The 17,690-nt window shown below is 38.1% G+C and overlaps 1 protein-coding gene across 3 annotated transcripts in view; it reads right to left on the bottom strand.

Moving 5' to 3' along the window:
* Positions 1-4,730: 4,730 nt before the first annotated feature.
* The window catches only part of PSMD14 (proteasome 26S subunit, non-ATPase 14), a 98,626-nt gene continuing 85,666 nt past the window's right edge, over positions 4,731-17,690 (bottom strand). For all 3 annotated transcript variants that reach the window (XM_042948959.1, XM_042948961.1, XM_042948960.1), the window contains 2 exons: positions 7,628-7,690; positions 4,731-5,147 (listed from right to left, as the gene is read on the bottom strand). In XM_042948959.1, coding sequence (XP_042804893.1) covers positions 5,049-5,147; positions 7,628-7,690 — 162 coding nt within the window. In that variant the 3' untranslated portion in view covers positions 4,731-5,048. The remainder of the gene's footprint in view (positions 5,148-7,627; positions 7,691-17,690) is intronic.

Raw genomic sequence — 17,690 nt, 5'->3', positions numbered from 1 at the left:
CACTTTTGATCTTGCTGCTTGTGCAGCCGATGAAACGGCTCCTGCCATTGGTTAACTGCTGACAGTAATTTAATTAGATAGACATTAATTAGGATAATCACCTGGCTCCTGGTCGCGACGATCATGGCAAATTGAAGGGGATGATTTTATTGTTGGCTTGGGGGGTGGGGAATGTGTGTTGGCTTTACGTGAGCACTGTTGTGTCACCTTTAAGCTTTGTGACCACTGCTTTAGGAAGATTCAAAGATGTGCAATTTACTAAACATTTTCCTACCTTCCCCCCCCACCTCCCTCCTTTCAGCTGAGGGGCGGAGGAGGGAATTCGATGATGCTAGGAGACTTTTCGGATCTGAATGAGCCAAATATTCAGTTGAATGTAACGATTTCAAGTGCAAAGTATACAAAGCGCGAGCCGGTGGCCTCTTCTCGCCCTGTAAAAGTTCCAGAGTCTGTCTTTTCCAGTTAATACAGAAGCACATAACACCTGAGCCAGTCCTTTGTGAGAAGGTCCTGCGTGTCCTCGACGAACCGCCCCCCCTCCCGCACACCTTTTTAACTACATACATAAATAAATAAATCACTGCCGCTGAGAGCCACAGCGATGAAAGTGAGGGGGAGGGGGAGAAGTGGGGGCGAAAAGCAGCCACTCACCCACCCATCCACCCACCTCGGGAAGGTTCGGTTTCTTGCTCGAGCACAGAAACAGTGACAATCTATGATCACCTTTTTAAGTTTTGAAATAATCATAAGCTGTCGGGCTGAAGTGCCTTAATGTATTTGCAGTGATGTTTACGAGGTCTTTACTAAATATTTTATCAGCGAGCTTGGTTGCAGATTATCTGAAGAGCATCTAACTGGGGGCAGGCGCCATGCACGCGCGTCCCACTGCACTTCCTTCTCTCTGAGGTACTGGCTTGGCGACAAGGTTCAAAAGCCTCGCCAGGAACAGAGAGGGCCGAGTCCTCGCGCAAATGGGTTCGCTGGAAGCGCTGATCTGGGGAGACAGAGTGGAAGTGGTGTCAACGCAGTGATCGATGCTGAAAACTGGTCGTGTGTGTGTGTGTGTGTGTGTGTGTGTGTGTGTGTGTGTGCAATGTTTATATAATCTGAAGGGGAGAGGGAAAAAAGAAACATGCCAGTAAGTTTAAAATGAGGAAGAACTTACGGAGGAATAGAGAAAATAACCAATTTAAAAGGATGTTGGCACGAATGAATAGCACGAGGCCCAAAGCGACCCTGGGATGTCGGAAGAAATCTCCCAGCACTGGCTCTCCAGAGGAACCCAGCCCTGCGCCCGGACCAGAGGGCCAAGAGCAGCAGCGGCTTTACCCGGCCCAAGTTCCTTCCCGTGGCCCGACACCCGCCAGCCTGCCCTCCTGAGGCTTTCCACGGGGCGCAGAGCCGCGCGGGAAGAAGGAGGAGGCGCGCGGCGGGAGCTGAGCTCGGCCCCGCGGGCTGGCGGACGGGCGGGCGGGCCCCGCGCCGAGCACCTCTAGGGCTGGCAGCCTGAGCGGCCATCCCCGAGCCCGGCGGCCCACCCGGCTCTGGTGCATTGTCTAACGTCCCCGAGCGGCCTGAGCATAGGCTGCCCAGCTCCCCGGCGGCCCCGAGGGGGAGCCGCCGCCCGGGAGACGCAGGGGAGCGTGGGGAGAGCCGCGCGTGGCGCGGACGCCGGGGGCGCACACTCTTCCAGTGCCGGAGGCACGGCCCCGGCACCTCCGACCCGTGCAGCCGAAGTCTTCGAGAAGAGCGTCAGCCCTCCTCGGGCCTCGGCACTTCCCTGATGGAGAGCGGCGCTGAGGACACTGGGTGGGTCCCGGGCTTGGGCAGAGAGGGGTTAACCAGACCGACTTCCGCCTAGGCGGGCGCGATTTTAGAGCGCTGCCTCGGTGGGCCGAGCGGTCAGCGCGGAGCCCAGCCCGAGCCCCCGAGGCGGGCTGGGCGCCTTGGCTGCAGAGGGCACCAGCTGTGGCCTCCAGCAGGGCGCCGCGAGCAAGGCCCAGGGCGGACGGCCCTGGGCTGGACAAGTTGATGACCAGATGTCCCAGACTCAAGCCGAGACAGCTTTCTGATAGAAAAATACAGCCAGACCCATTTTTTTTTTTTTTTTTTTTTTTTTTTTTTTTTCCCTTTCGGAAGCAAATCTCAGCTCCTGGCCATGAAGCTTCATAAACAAGCAGGGCCTTGGTGTTGAGGCATCGGGTTGCGGGGGAGGAGACAGTGGCTATGACACTTTTTGACACTTGGTTTTTCTGTCCTTCCCTTTACCTTCCACCACCATTTCTCCCCGAGGTTTTTGCCCAATTTTGGTTACTCTGGTTTTTCTCATTTCTTCGATCATTAACTTCTTTGTTCCTGAGCGCCTCTCTGTCCACTGCTTCCAAGATTACCCCCCTCCTTTTTCAGTGGGGTACAAAGCCTTAAGTATGTAGCAAAAAGGCGAGACTGCACCTGGGCTCCTTTCGAGGCTCATTCCTTTTGGGCTCATTCCCGGCACCCTGACTTGGCTTTTTCTTTTTTAAAGAATGGAGAATGATGAAATGTTAAAGTATAGAAGAGGGATAGAAAAGGGATAAATTCCTCAGTTTTTTTAAGGAACTGGAATAGGAGATTAATGTGCATTCTGACTTTATCAGTACTAAATTCAGTGATTCCTCACTACAGGCTATGCCTTGAACTTACATATGTTCAAAAAGGAAAACTCTAGACTTTCTTCAAAATCAGCACACCTGCTCTTGAGCCATACTTGTGTGCACCAAGTATGTGCAGACTTGAAAGTGCATACGAACCATGCCAGGATTCTTGATTCAGGTCTGTATATATAATGTATATTCTGTATATATAATGAGCTCCCAGAAGACCCAGGGGCTCCTGGTCCAGGAAAATCACTGAATTGTTGAGGCTGGAGCTTCCAATGTCCCCATGTCAGTCTGAGAGGAAAACAGGGACAGCTCAATGCTAGAGGCAAGCAGTTTGGGTTCTTGTGCTGCTTTAACACTGCATAATAGATGGGTAAAGATGTTCACATAAGCACACACACACACACACACCTTATTGAGCCTGTGATTAAATAAGTCATTTCAATGCCTAACTGGACCTGAGCCACCAGGCTGCTGCTGAAATAGCTGCACATTCCAGGACAAAAGTGTTCATTGAGACTCAGGGCATCCTCATTTCAATCCATTTCAAATCTCAAAAGAAAATGCAGGGTTTTGCTAGGAGGGATCTGATAAGGTTTTGAAATTGGGAATGTCTCTAACATGAACCAAGTAGGAGAAAGTGGTACTGGCCGTGGGAAGTCCAAGGTGAGGTGATCAAATGAGAGCAAAAGGCAGGCACTGTGTAAACCTTCTCAGGAGACATTTTCAGGAGAGTAAAATGAAAAACAAACAAAAAACTATTTTCAAATGGAATGTTGAGAATAGCCCTTGAATTATTGAGGCCTTCTTCTAGGGGCATACATACTGTATGAAAAAAAAAATCCTGACTAGCTCTAATGAACAGTATCTGCGAAACAAATCATAGATAGAACCCTATTTATGTAAAGGGAAAAACCATGTATCCAAAAAGTCTGCACACAAGATTAAATTAGGCAAAAGGAAAACTTCTGCTAACTTCCACTTATATTTTAATTGTAAATGGTTAGCTGTTGTAATTTCAACAATTAAATTATTAATACATGTTACATGTCCTACATAAAACATACTATATGTAAAAGAAAAAGCCACAGGACAAGCAAATGCTCAGAATACCTCTTATTCCACCAAAAAAGTCTATGAAACACAGTGGGAATTTAAGCCATTTCTACTTTTAGTTTCTGGTAACTGTTCATTAGGCAACCAATAAGAGCCTAGAATTGTTCAAGTAGGACAGTAATGTGGTGTACCACGTCATTCCTACCACTTCTAGTAGAGGTTAAGTCTAAATTCCAAGCCCCCAAGTAAAACCCTCTTTTTAATGAAGCCTCAGAAACAAACATTTTTACCATATTTTCACAAAGGGTACAGACAAGAATGAAATCTGTCTCCATATGTTTTCCCATACTCTTTGGTGTACCCAGTATGGTGCTGTGCCATGAGGATTAATGGGGCAGTTATTTATGTAAATTAGGTTAGAAACAGGTTGAGGGGTAAGGTCATCTATAAAACCTGCCATTAGTCAAATTTTTGTCTTTATCAGAAAACTGAGTATTTTTAATTCGGAAAAGATGAGAGAAAGCAGAATTATTTATGTGTTCATATTAAACTCACGTTATGGTGACTTTTCTCATTTTGCTTTCAAGATTATATACCTTCTATTGCTGTCTTAGCTAAAAGTCTAATGGGAGTCGCAGCCGGCCACTCCCAGATAATCTCAACACTGTTGGTAGAATGTACTCTTTAAGAAAATGAAAAAGTCTAAATTAACACTGTCACCTTTTTCTTCTTAAATGTACTCCTCTGGAACCCTGAAAAGTATAATACATTAAGAAACTGAATATACAATATTAATTTGTGACAGATACTTCAAATAAAATATGTCAACATTTTTTTCTGGGTTACTCACTAATGGGGCAGCAACTCCTTAATGGCAATCATTTTACATTTGTCAAGTTTTGTTATCACATTGATGTTTTATGTATTATAAGATCTTAAATTGCAAAGAGAAACATATCTTTGTGTGAGATTTCTAGAGCACTGTCAAATGTTACTCTGTCAATTCCACCCAGTGCCAAAAAACCTCAGGAGACATAGATTGTAAATGTATTTTATTTTGTAAGCAACAATCAAAATATATTTGTGTTACTGTTTTCTTCAAATATTAAATGGGATCTTAACAAAATTTGTCCACTTTGATGTATTCTTATACAACTTTGGAATCTGCAAAGACCCTGACTAAAGAAACAGAAGTAATTGCACAACTGAGACTGAAGGTGTTACAGTGCTGCAAATGATGCCAGATGTCTTACATTGAACCAAACACACCTTCAGAGGTCCCTTGATTTTGAGCATTAGGAACAATAGAGGAATATACGCTGAAAAGTATCACTAATAGCCTTTTGCATTGTTTTATTTAAATACGACAGTATCCAACATAGCTGCTAAACACTGGACGATATTTGAAGTCATAAGTACATCCACATGTTCCTCCAAATGACGTTTGGGGTCCTAAATAAAAAAAAAATGGGGAAAGAAAAAGAAAAAAGAACGATGTTACTGATAGAACAGTTACTTAAAGTAGCTGATGAAACTGGTAAAGAAAGCCAAACCTAAATTTATATATATATGTACAATTTAACTTTCCTAATATATCGCTACATTCTTAGGATTTCTAAATTAATTAAAAAATTAAGTACCTGATAAAATAATAAAATTTACCACGAAAGACTGATTTACACAATCAATGCTATGACTCTGTACCAGAAATTACAAAGAGTAACAAGGAATTCTATAAAGCTGCAGCATCTGATTTTTTAAAAACCAAAGTTTAAGCATTTATATGTGTGCATAAGCCCAAGTATGTGTGCGTATTTTGTGTCTTTCATATTTATTGACCGAGTGGGCTCTTTACTCAAAGCAGACATACCAATAGGTAAGAGTTGAATGTGAATTCTCATTACTTCCTCTGTAATTTTAATTTAAATTTAATTCATGTATAATTTTTAGTATTTCAGGAAAGGTGCTTTAAATGATTCAGGAAATATTCTTGGATCAAAAGTCAATGTTAGTTTAAACATTTAAATACAATTTGGATCAATTCTACATTGTTAAGAATATATATTTTATACACTTATTTTGAAAAAAAAAAACTATCATAGTAAAGTATATAGGTATAGTCTTTTAACTGAAACCTAATTAAATCCATATATAAAATGTCTTAGTTAAAAATGAGGCTTAAAATAACATTATAATAAATGAAGTCAAATTAAAATGCTTAATTTATATTCATGTCTAAGGCTGAGCTGAATGAAATCTATCAGCTAAATATGAAAGCTTTAAAATAATATATATGTGTGTGTGTGTGTATACATATATATATATTGCACACATTAAAAAAACTCTCAATTAAAGCATTATTTTCGTTTGGGTATTGCTAAAATACCCAAGACTCCTAACTTTAAACAAATGTTCATCACTGGAATTATTTCTTGGCTGTTCTTTCCTAAATTACAATTTCAATATATGCTTGATTTCCTTAAACAACCCAGGGATGCAACATGATACAAATAATTTTAAGTAACTAGACCACATATTAAATTTTCTTTATTTCAGAAATACACCTTAGGACATTTTAGTGAAAGTGACTTTTTGAAAGCCCGGGAGGAGAAAAAGATAGTGATCTGATTCCATTCTAGACAGGTTTGCTTTTGCCATGCGATAGGTTAAACCAGTGAAATACTGTATTTTGAAAAATGATTCTGATCATTATTCAACTTTGCCCATTACATATTTTTCAGCTTTGCCTTTAATTTAGACCTTTTACTTGTTGCTAACTGTTACCACAATCTACATCGTAGCTTCAGATTCATTTAGTCAAAAAATCCTAAATTCTCTAAAGTGTAAGGCTCCAAGCTGGTGATCTAATAATAAATATGAGACTACAATAAATAGTGGGAAAAGACAACGAGAGTAACTGTATCACACAGGATGCGAGATTAAGATGAACTATACTTCATTTTGTTTTGGGAGAGTTCTTGTTGTTTTTAAATTATAATATTCAGACTGCAGTTGAGATTTAATTTCCCTGATTACGATATTTAAGTCAGACCTTTGCCCCTCCTGCTTTGTTGGAGTAACTGGTTTTGTAGTGAATTGGTAACACACTTCCCTCAGTTATCTACATTACTTCTTGTGGCAGCTGGGTGATTCTTAGAGATTTCCCATCCAAGAATGGTCCTGGCCCAAACCTACATAGCTTGTGAGATGTGATGGGATCAGAGCATATGGTAGGATGGCTGAAAGCAAAGACAGCTTAGTGTCTTGCATCTGAAATATCAAGATTCTGCCAACATCAGCAATATGATAACCATGTTCCATGAAATGAAAAAAAATGTAATCAACATTCTTTAAAAAACAGTTTAATTAATCTGTAGATTCTTTTAATTGGTTGGTGTGTTCCCCCAACCCTCAGAAACTAGGAACTAAAATATAGATTTCATCTTGGAAAAGTGAAAGAGCAAATACTTAAAACCCTTCTTCACTCACTATACTCCAATGGGGCTCTAAGCCTTCTCAGGAACATTACCTACATATTGAAGCCTAGAAATTGACAAACTGTATCACTTAAAAAACGGTTACATATGAAATAAATCTACCATTCTATTATTCACTGATGATGTTATTTCCAGTAAAAATAATACTTGAAAAATTAATATAACTCAGGACCTAAGTTTCCTAATTTATTTCTAGTAAATTATTTTCACTAAAGATAGTATCTCACAGGTATATTTGTGACTTCACTATATATGGCAAAGAGAATTTGACATCAAGTAATTCAGTGACCTTTAAAATTAGCATCGTATTTACATGACAGAAGAAAAATGTAGAGTGAACAGACAGGAAAAAAAATCATGCAGGCCCTAAAACAGTTTTAACTCTACAAGAGCATGTTATTATGCGACTGCATAACCTATTACGGTATACCTCACCTGCTTGCCAACATTCTTTATTGCCAGCTGTTCAGGTGTCATCTTATCTTCTTCTTCTACAGCCTGTGAAAGAAACACAAAGGACAGAGTTTCAAATTCTAAATTTACTTTTCCCACTGTAGAATATTCAAAGACAATGGTGACCATAATTTTCATTCACAGAATCTTTGATTCAAGTGACTTATTAAACAAAAACGTGATTTTGCTACTCTTTAGAATAACCTTCAATTGTAGTAAAAACGACTACCACCATCATTTTGAAAACAGACTTAAGAAATATGTAAAAGACACTGAATATGTTAAACTGGACCACCAAATGATAGTATTAACTCTCTGGAAGCTGTTACAGAATTCTTTGAGGGATGGCTAAACCAGAGGACAGAAGCCCCCGAGGCAGCTGTTTATGGCACCATGATGGCTAACTAGTCCTATTCTGTCTTCTTTCCCTTTTCCTACTCCTGTCACACCTCTGCCCCAACTTCCCATTTCTTTGCCTCCTTTTTCTTGTCAACTGAATCTTTATATACCCAGTATCTATTTAACTACCAGTATCTGTTCAGATCAAAGGAGCTGCTGGCTTTTTTAAAATGTTTATTTATTTATTTATTTTTGAGAGAGAGACAGAGAGAGAGAGAGAGAGAGAGAGAGAGAGAGAGTGTCAGAGAGAGAGGAGACACAGAACGTGAGAGAGAGAGGGGCAGAGAGAGAGGAAGACACAGAATCCGAAGCAGGCTCCAGGCTCTGAGCTGTCAGCACAGAGCCCGATGTGGGGCTTGAACTCATGAACGGTGAGATCATGACCTGAACTGAAGTCGGATGCTCAACTGACTGAGTCATCCAGACGCCCCAAGGAGCTGCTCACTTTTGATCCACTTAACAAATCATATAGTTTTCTCCCTTCACAACTCTACACATTTAAAATCTCTAAAAGTAGTACATGTATTCAGAAAAAAAATCTCACTTCTCCATGACTGATCTTTAGTAATCATGAAGAAACAGAGTAATGTGAAGTTTTCAGCATGAAAAACGTACTTGAATTAAAATCCAAATCAAGTAAAAATGAAATCAACCAAAATATACATAAACCATTTTCTAGTATTATCAGTTAGCTACAGACACTTAGGTGCATGACCACAAATTTTCTAGCAAGTGATTATGAAAAATTACAGAATTCAGATTAGCTACCATCACTGTCACCCTCTCTCAACAATAGCACCACCATAAAACCTCTTTATTGAGAAGGAACCTCCTTAAGAGTTTGGGTATGTTTCTGTCTGAAGCCAGGACTCTATATCAGGTGAACTCCTTGTCTTTAGTGCCTGATAAACGGAAAACAAAGAAAACTGAAGGGTCGCCAACCTTAAGAAATAACACCACAGCACTTACCACAAAGATGGTTACAAAAGAGGGTGAGATGGTGGGGGTAGAAAGCAGGAAACCAAAATCCCAGTGAGGGTTAGATTTGGATACTCTAAACTTAATAATCTTGCAGCTGCCAAATTTCTTCATGTGTGAACAATGAACATGTAGGAAATGCAATCATCAGACATTTCCCATAAACTGGGAAGTTTGGCTGCATTTCACACCTTCTTAATAGTTTTGTAAACAGAGAACTTGAAAATGAGCAAAGATGGCAAGTGTCTAATTTTATAAATGGACAAACTATCTAGAGAATTTTCCCCAGTAGAACCTGCCTAAAGAGAAAAGATGGTGAATAAGTACTGTATCTAGTGATTATTAGAGGATACTTATTTACAACACATTATCAAGAAAATACATTTATGACTCATAAAACTGAAAGAAGGAAAAATAAAAGTTAATAACACTCCAAATCTAGAATTCCCTAGATAGAGAGTATGTTCATTTTCAGAGTCAGATGTCACTCCTATTATTCTCAGCTAGTTAAAAAAGTATTACCTAAGTGGGAAATTGCTTCCCCGCTATCCCAATGATTTACATATATAGAAACAAAGACAACACATAAAAAAGTTTCTTTTCCTCAATTACTTTGACAAATCCTGACACTATACCTTACCTACTTGAAAACATTATTGATGAATGGAACAATTCACTTAAGTTGTATTCTGCATTCATTCAGTGTTAGCTGCTCCATGCACATGTCGAAAACAGTACAGTATTGGAAGGAGGTAAGAGTTTTGGAATTTGGCTCAAAATACCAGTCAATGTACAAAATAGTTATTACAAAGTATTATGGAGTATCACAAATATCAAAGATGGCGGGTACGCAAAGATGAAAGTCAAAAAGCATTTTTTCACTTTTTCTCTTCACTGGTCCTTTTCTAAAAAGGTTAAACAGAACATAAAAAGTTCTAACTTAATTTTTAAAATCTTTTACATCATTTAACCACTTTACCAATTAGTTTTTCCATTTCCAATAATTAAAAGAGAGAGTTCACAAACTCTTTGAGAAGTGCAGATGGTAAAAAGTACTCCCAGCCATAGATGCCATCTGGAAAATGAGGAGCAGCTGTAGATTTAGGCATATACTAAGGTTGCAAACCCCCATGACAAAGAATAAGCACATCTCTTTCATTCTAAGATACACCAGATCAGACCAGATCATCACATCAAAACCTTGAATGTTTTCTCCACTTACCTAAGTTACCTAGATCTCTTCTGCCATCTGGGCATGACCAGTTTGTCTTCATTCATAGTTCTAATCTGGCTAGTCACCAGGAAAAATTAAGAAATGGTAGCAGCAGAAACAAATGAAATTCAGGCACAGGCAGTGTCCTCACTAGGGGAACTTCTGTGTTTATGGCAACTTCTGTGATTTGGCATCAAATTTTGCTTTTGCATTCATGCTCTTCGGTTTACTCAACCAACAAAAAAGCACTGAAAATGTTTGTGGCTATTCACACTAGAAACGTTTTTAACAGTTTATCAACAAAGACCCCCAGATGGCTATCCCATCATGCACGGTCTGCACAGTTCTAAGAAATTCCTAGAATTTGGTCTGTTATGTTATCATAATCCCCTCAGACGTACCCCCATGTTAAACAGGCTTTTACTAAACCCATTAACTTCATTCTCCTTTTTCTGGTAATGGTCAAATTTCTTAAATGGAAAACAGGTATCTCAGATTCTACCATTTTATTTACCCTTTAAAAAATATGGACTGGATCTTTTGCACTTCATTTACACTCTTAAGGATCTCCATCAGGTAAAATCCAATGAACTCAGTTTTCTTGAACTTTCTGAACGCCTTAAAGAGCTTCTTCAATCGCTATTTTCTCTTCTAACCCTTTAACCTCTGTGTTTTTATAACACCATGTCTCCTATTCCACTCCATACTTCTCTGGTCCTTGGGCTTCTTTTCTTCCCTTTGAAATACTAACTTTCTTTACTCTATAACATGCCCTGATCCCATTTAATAAGCACGTGCTTTCTAAAATCACATAGATGGTAATTTTTTTCACCATCAATCTCTGCATAACTGCTAGTGAATTTCAAGGTATTGTCTTTTCCTTCTTTCTTGATTTTATATGAAGTTAATGTATTGACTATATAACTGAAAATCACATTACTGGGTTAAGGGTAAAGAACAAGTTTAAAGAAATGGCTTTTATAAAGCATACTTGAGAAAGCAAAATTAGCACACATGAAACAATTAGAAATTTGAGACAGGAGAAGAGGTGTGAGTTTGGAGAACATAAAATTGGTTTTCCTACAACTATCAGTAATTACATATTACCAGACACTTGCTTTTACAAATACTGATTTACTGACTCTTTAAAACATCCCAGTGAAGTAAGTTAATATACATTTTATATGTAAAGGAATTAGGCACTATCTCCTTGGGAGAACCATATGTTAATTCCAGCAATACTCCTATTATATAAAAAAAAAAAATGTATTTCTAACTCTCCTTTTGAAATAGCTTGTAACACTTTAGGTACATTCTATGCATGTCCTCGACAGCAGAATTTTCATTTACATATTCAATAATCACTACTAAGTACTCCCTCTGAATAAGATAGTTCTCTCTTCAAGGAGCTCACATTTGGGCTTTACTTGCCTGGAAATCTCAAACTGCAATGCAGTATGAAATATACAAAAATGGAATGTGCACAAAGAACAATGGGGCCACATATAGAATATAGCCAATAAGCAATGCAACTGTGACTTCAACAGTACTATCTATCTCCAAAGACCTTGAAGCAATATTCATGACAATTCAGGAAATAATTACTTTATAATGACATATCCTGGATAGTAATAAAGCCACACCCATGATTTAATAAGCAGCCTGAACAGCATAAATTCTAAAAATCTTACAGGGAATCCAATTTAAAAGTGTAACTACATGAAATAGGGATATACAATAAACACCATAGGTGTATGCGTATACACCCATAACAGAAATAATATAGTTCAGCTTGTTGAAAAATTTCTATGACAGAATCTACTAGATGCCTACCCAACATGTATCCTCCCTTTCTTCTTTTGTAATACCACCCTAATTTCCTTAAAGACAGTGCTGCTCCCAGGTAAAAGACCACACTATATATATAGCCTTTCTCAAAGTAAAATGTGTCCACTTGAGTTCTACCAACGAGACTATAATCAGAAGTGCTGTTGGGTAGGGTTTACGAAAAGGACTGTGAAACGGAGCAGATTTAGCTGGGGCGCATCCCTCCCTTTTGCCCCTCCTTTTTAACCAGTTACTGGGAACTCAGATGGGATGGCTAAAGCTCTAGCAATCACCCTGAATCATGAGGATATCTAAAGGATGGAAGCCAATATGAGGAAAGTGGAGCAAAATATAGAAGGAATCTGGGTTCATGAAGACTTCAAAGTGTCATACTGGCCTTGACTTGCAAGACACCTACCTTTCTTTCTTTTTCTTTTTCTTTTTTATTAAGAGACCTACATTTCTATCTTGTTGAAACCATTGCTACTTTGAGCTAACACAATCTTAGATATAAGCAACATCTGGTTAATGCAAAAACTGAAAATAATTCAGGATTTACAGGAAGTATATCATTCCTCTACTTTCCACCTTTGAGGTGACACTGTTCATAACATAATTATATGTTGAGATAAATGTGAAATAGGTATCTTTGAAAAAGAAAAGGAAGGTAACATAGTAGGAACTTTTCAAATTGTTACACAATTCAATTTCTACACATAATAGCAGGTTGTAAATTCTTCTGTAAGTCGGTACTTGTAGAATTTATTCTTCAAAATAAACCTTAAAAGAGAACATGTTACTTTTAAGAGATATACGCATTTATAATTGAAACATAGCCCCTTTGCAAAGTTCTGTAACTCTTTACTTACCCACTAGTGATGCATTTTCCCAAATCATTTCTTAAATTTGAAAATAAAATTTTTCTTTGACAACTTAATAAGGTTGAACTTGTCTTTTCATGTTTATATGCCATTTGTCTTCAGTGAGTTTTCCAGCTGTTTTGTCCAAAATTATTGTTTTTTAAAACTATGTTATAGGGATTCTTGTGGATACTATACATTTTTTGGATGCTAGTCTTTTCTGTGTTACCAGTATAAATATTTTCTCCCAGTCTGACTCCTAACAAGCAGTCAATAAATGTTAATTTATTATTTTTGTTGCAGATAAACCATACTGTCAAGTTATCAAAACTGTAAATTACCTCATTGATATTCTTACTAGCATTAAAGTAATCTTCCCTATAATAGTATATATTCCCTATATAGTAATTTTTCCTATAATCTAGAATCAATGATGATTTCTAGCTGGAACACTACATATAAATCAGGGCACGTTCTTCAAAGCCAGATCTAATTCGGCTGGAATTTAGTTTGTACGGGACCATCAACTTTTTCAAAGCTAAATTCTCTCCAAAGACTTCTTGCTACATGTGGCAAGCTTTACAATATTGACAACAATATTTACAATACTGAATCTTCCTATGTGAAAACAAAGGAATCTGTTTTATAAATGTTTTTAGTATTATTGAAATAAGCCATATACATTTAAACATGTATTTCTTATGGTAATTCTTTCTAAGTATTTTATAAGTTTGGATACTATGAACTGACTTGCCTATTACAGTTTTCACCTGGTTTCAGCTTATGTAATTGCATGGTTACCACATACATAATTCTCTATTTTAACAGTTCTGATGGTCTTCTAGTTTAGTCTCTTAGATTACTGTTTGATTGTAAACATATCCTATCATACTTAAATAATGATAATCTGTCTTGGTCTTCCCAATATTTATTTATTATTTTGTTTTTCTTATCTTATTGCACTAGCATAAACCAACATTTTCCCAGTTAAAATAGCTACTGTAGTAAACCAAATGTAATCATATAATTACATGTTTTATATCTAATCACATAAAAAATATACCTGAATTTTCTTTCAGGTTATAGAGTAGGTACTATTTCTACCTGAAAGGTAAAGTGTCAGATCTCAGAATTCACAGGGCTACATGTTTGAAAACAAGGTAAATTTTTATGTCTCTGTTATTTTTTTCTAAGTTTTATTTATTTAAGTGATCTCTACATCCAACGTGGGGCTCGAACTCATGACCCTGAGATCAAGAGTTTGATGTGCTCTACCATCTGAGCCAGCCAGGTTCCCCTCTTTATGCTACTTTTTTTTTTTTTTTTTTGAGAGAGAGGGAGGGAAAGAGAGAGAGAGATTGTGTGGGTTTGTACAGGGGCGAGTGTCAGAGGGAGAGAGAGTGAATCTTAAGCAAGCTCTAGGCTCAGCAAGGAGCCCACTATAGGGCTCAATCCCACGCCCCTGAAATCATGACCTGAGCCAAAATCAAGAGTTAGACGCTCATCCGACTAAGCAACCCAAGCACCCCCTATTTTATTCTTAAAATGCTCCTTTTATAATTCACTTTTCACTTGCACATTCATTTACAAATATCCAATCAAATATTATCAATATTTTAAAACCTGATACATCTTAGCATGAATAAATTAGAGGAGATTTAGAATAACAGAGTGTGGTGGTTGTAGTTCAGTAATTAGAGAAATCAATGACTAGTAATCAAGCAGAATCTTTGTGTGGAATTCAGACTTGAAACAGAAAAGTTGGGACAAAGGAATTTAATTATTTTCTAATCTTCTTTCACTTTAGGAGCTAACTGGCACCTAACAGTAATTACCTTAGTTTAAAACACCAACCAATTAAAAAGAATACTATGAAGAATTGGTAGCATGGGCATTTCTTTTTATATTTTAAGTGTTACTAAAAACTCCACCACATTCTCTTTCAATCACAGAGGGAATTACATTCTCAAATTTGGACTCCTTCATATCACAGCTTACACATTGTTTTCATTTTATAACCAAACCTTACAAGTTTTTGAGTACTACAGAGATTTTTTAAAACTGTAAAATAGGAAAAACTTCTGTGGATGGGCAGCAGTAACCATAAATAGGTTATTTCCTGGCAGTGGTACCAATATGAATTTACTTAAAACTTGCAATGTTACAGAGAAATGAAAACCATTCCTACAGTCTGCTGAATAATATTACTTAAGTCACTAATGTATAAAAGGTTAACTGTTTTAAGTATGATAAACTATTTCTTTCTCTTTAATCTTCACAGCATGAAAAACATATACTAGAAAGATAAAAAAAAATTTCCCTATAATCTAGAATCAATGATGATTTCCAGCTGGAACACTACATATAAATCAGGGCATGCTCTTCAAAGCCAGACCTAATTCTGCTGGAATTTAGTTTGTATAGGCCCATCAACTTTTTTCAAAGTTAAATTCTCTCCAAAGACTTCTTGCTACATGCAGCAAATTTTATACACTCTCCCTTGGCTAGTATTTATTTGGTAGGTTAATGTAAAAAGAAAAATATTACTTTCTTTTTAAACTTTGAGAGAGAGCCTGTGAGCACATGAGCGAGACAGGGGCAGAGAGAGGGAGAGAGAATACCAACCAGGCTCCATGATGTCAGCACAGAGCCCAATGTGTGGCTCCATCTCAGAAACCGTGAGATCATGACCTAAGCTGAAATCAAGAGTTGGATGCTTAACCGACTGAGCCACCCAAGAGCCCTGAGAAATACTACTTTTTGGTGTGACAACCAAAAAAAAATTTTAGCTGTCTCCAAAATCTTAAGCTCTAGCTCCTATCATTAAATTTTAGTCCTGTATTTCTACCTGCTTGTTTAAAATACAACTCGGGGGCACCTGGGTGGCTCAGTCGGTTGAGCGTCCTACTTCAGCTCAGGTCACGATCTCGTGGTCCGTGAGTTCGAGCCCTGCGTCGGGCTCTGGGCTGATGGCTCAGAGCCTGGAGCCTGCTTCCGATTCTGTGTCTCCCTCTCTCTCTGCCCCTCCCCCATTCATGCTCTGTCTCTCTCTGTCTCAAAAATAAATAAAAACGTCAAAAAAAATTTTTTTTTAAATACAACTCAATCTCCTTTCTCAATCCTTCTACTTCAAAATTGGAAAATTTTAATGGTACTAACATACTTTTAGTCACCTAGGTAGGAAACCCTGAATTCATCTCTGATTCCTCCTTCTTCTTTCACTCCATCTATCCAGGTGCCATGTTTTCTTTATTTGTCTGCTGATGCCTCTGTTCCCAATGCTACTCTGGTAAACCAAAATACCTAGTACTTTTGTTTGGGTAACAGCAAGCTCCTCCTGAACAGAACCTCCATGTCAAATCTCCTCTTCCGGCACAGCCCTTCTTCTACACTGTCGTCAAATTACATTTCTAAAATTAGGTTCTGGGATATCATACTCCTACTCAAAAATAACTCTATCCTGGGGTACCTGGGTGGCTCAGCTGGTTAAACGTCAGACTTCAGCTCAGGTCATAATCTCATGGTTCATGAGTTCAAGCCCCATGTTGGGCTCTGTGATGACAGCTCAGAACCTGGAGCCTGCTTTGGATTCTGTCTCTCTCTTTCTCTCTGTCCCTCCCCCACTTGCCCTCTGTCTCTTTCTCTCTCTCAAATATAAACAAACATTAAAAAAATTAAAAAAAAAAAAACCCAACAACTCTATCCTGGTATTCTAAATCCTGTTACTTGAATTCAATAACTTCAAAAAACTCTTCCCCACTCACCCTCATATAGTATATACTCTAGCCAAACACAGTTTCCTAAAGGTGTCTTTGCCTTTCTGTCTCCTGGTCTTCGCCTGTGATGTTTATTTTGCCTAGGGTAACATTTCTCTGTATGTCCAAATCTTATTCATGCTTTAAGGTCTAGTTCAAATGCTGTATTCTCTAAGATAGCATCCTGGGTCTCCCACAACTGAAAGCAAGAGCCTCTGAATCTCTATAGGACTTCACTATATTCTCTATGGTAGTGTCCTCTAACTTCCAACTTGAATGAGTACACAAATCTCCTGGAAATCTTGATAAACTGTAGATTTTCATTCGGTAGGTCTGAGAGTCTATATTTCTAACATGATCCCAGGTGACACTGATACAGCTGGTTTGTGGACTATTTGAATACTGACGTGTTATGGAACACACCAATTTTAGTCTACAACTCTGATTATTTGTGAACTTTTTTTACTGCCTCTGTTTTCCTAAAAATTAAGGAAGGATCCCTGTTTTCCACTGCGACTTGTACAGGAGATATGCAACTGATATTTGTAAACAAAACCCTGCAAAACTTGTATGTTTTATAAATTACAGGTTTTCAATCCATTAATAGGTTGCAAGCTATATGTACGTGTATATAGTATGTATGTATATAACTGAAACAATAAAATTAAGTCAAATGAGAAAAAATATATCACATGTAATAAGGGTAAATATTGTTTTATAAAACTTTTGTTGCAACTACATATACACACATATACATTTGCATGTACTTGGTTAAAAATGTAAAATCTGTTTTCTAATTTTTTTAATGTTCATATATTTTTGAGAGAGAGAGAGAAAGACAGAACATGAGCAGGGGAGGGGCAGAGACACAGGGAGACACAGAATCCAAAGCAGGCTCCAGGCTCTGAGCTGTCAGCACAGAGCCCGATGCAGGGGCTCAAACCCACGAACCATGAGATCATGACCTGAGCCAAAGTCGGACGCTTAACTAACTGAGCCACCCAGGTGCCCCC

The sequence above is a fragment of the Panthera leo genome, chromosome C1 (assembly GCF_018350215.1).
Source record: "Panthera leo isolate Ple1 chromosome C1, P.leo_Ple1_pat1.1, whole genome shotgun sequence".
In the NCBI taxonomy this organism is placed as follows: domain Eukaryota; kingdom Metazoa; phylum Chordata; class Mammalia; order Carnivora; family Felidae; genus Panthera; species Panthera leo.
Note: the sequence above shows the minus strand (reverse complement) of the source record. Positions and strands in the feature narration are given on the sequence as shown.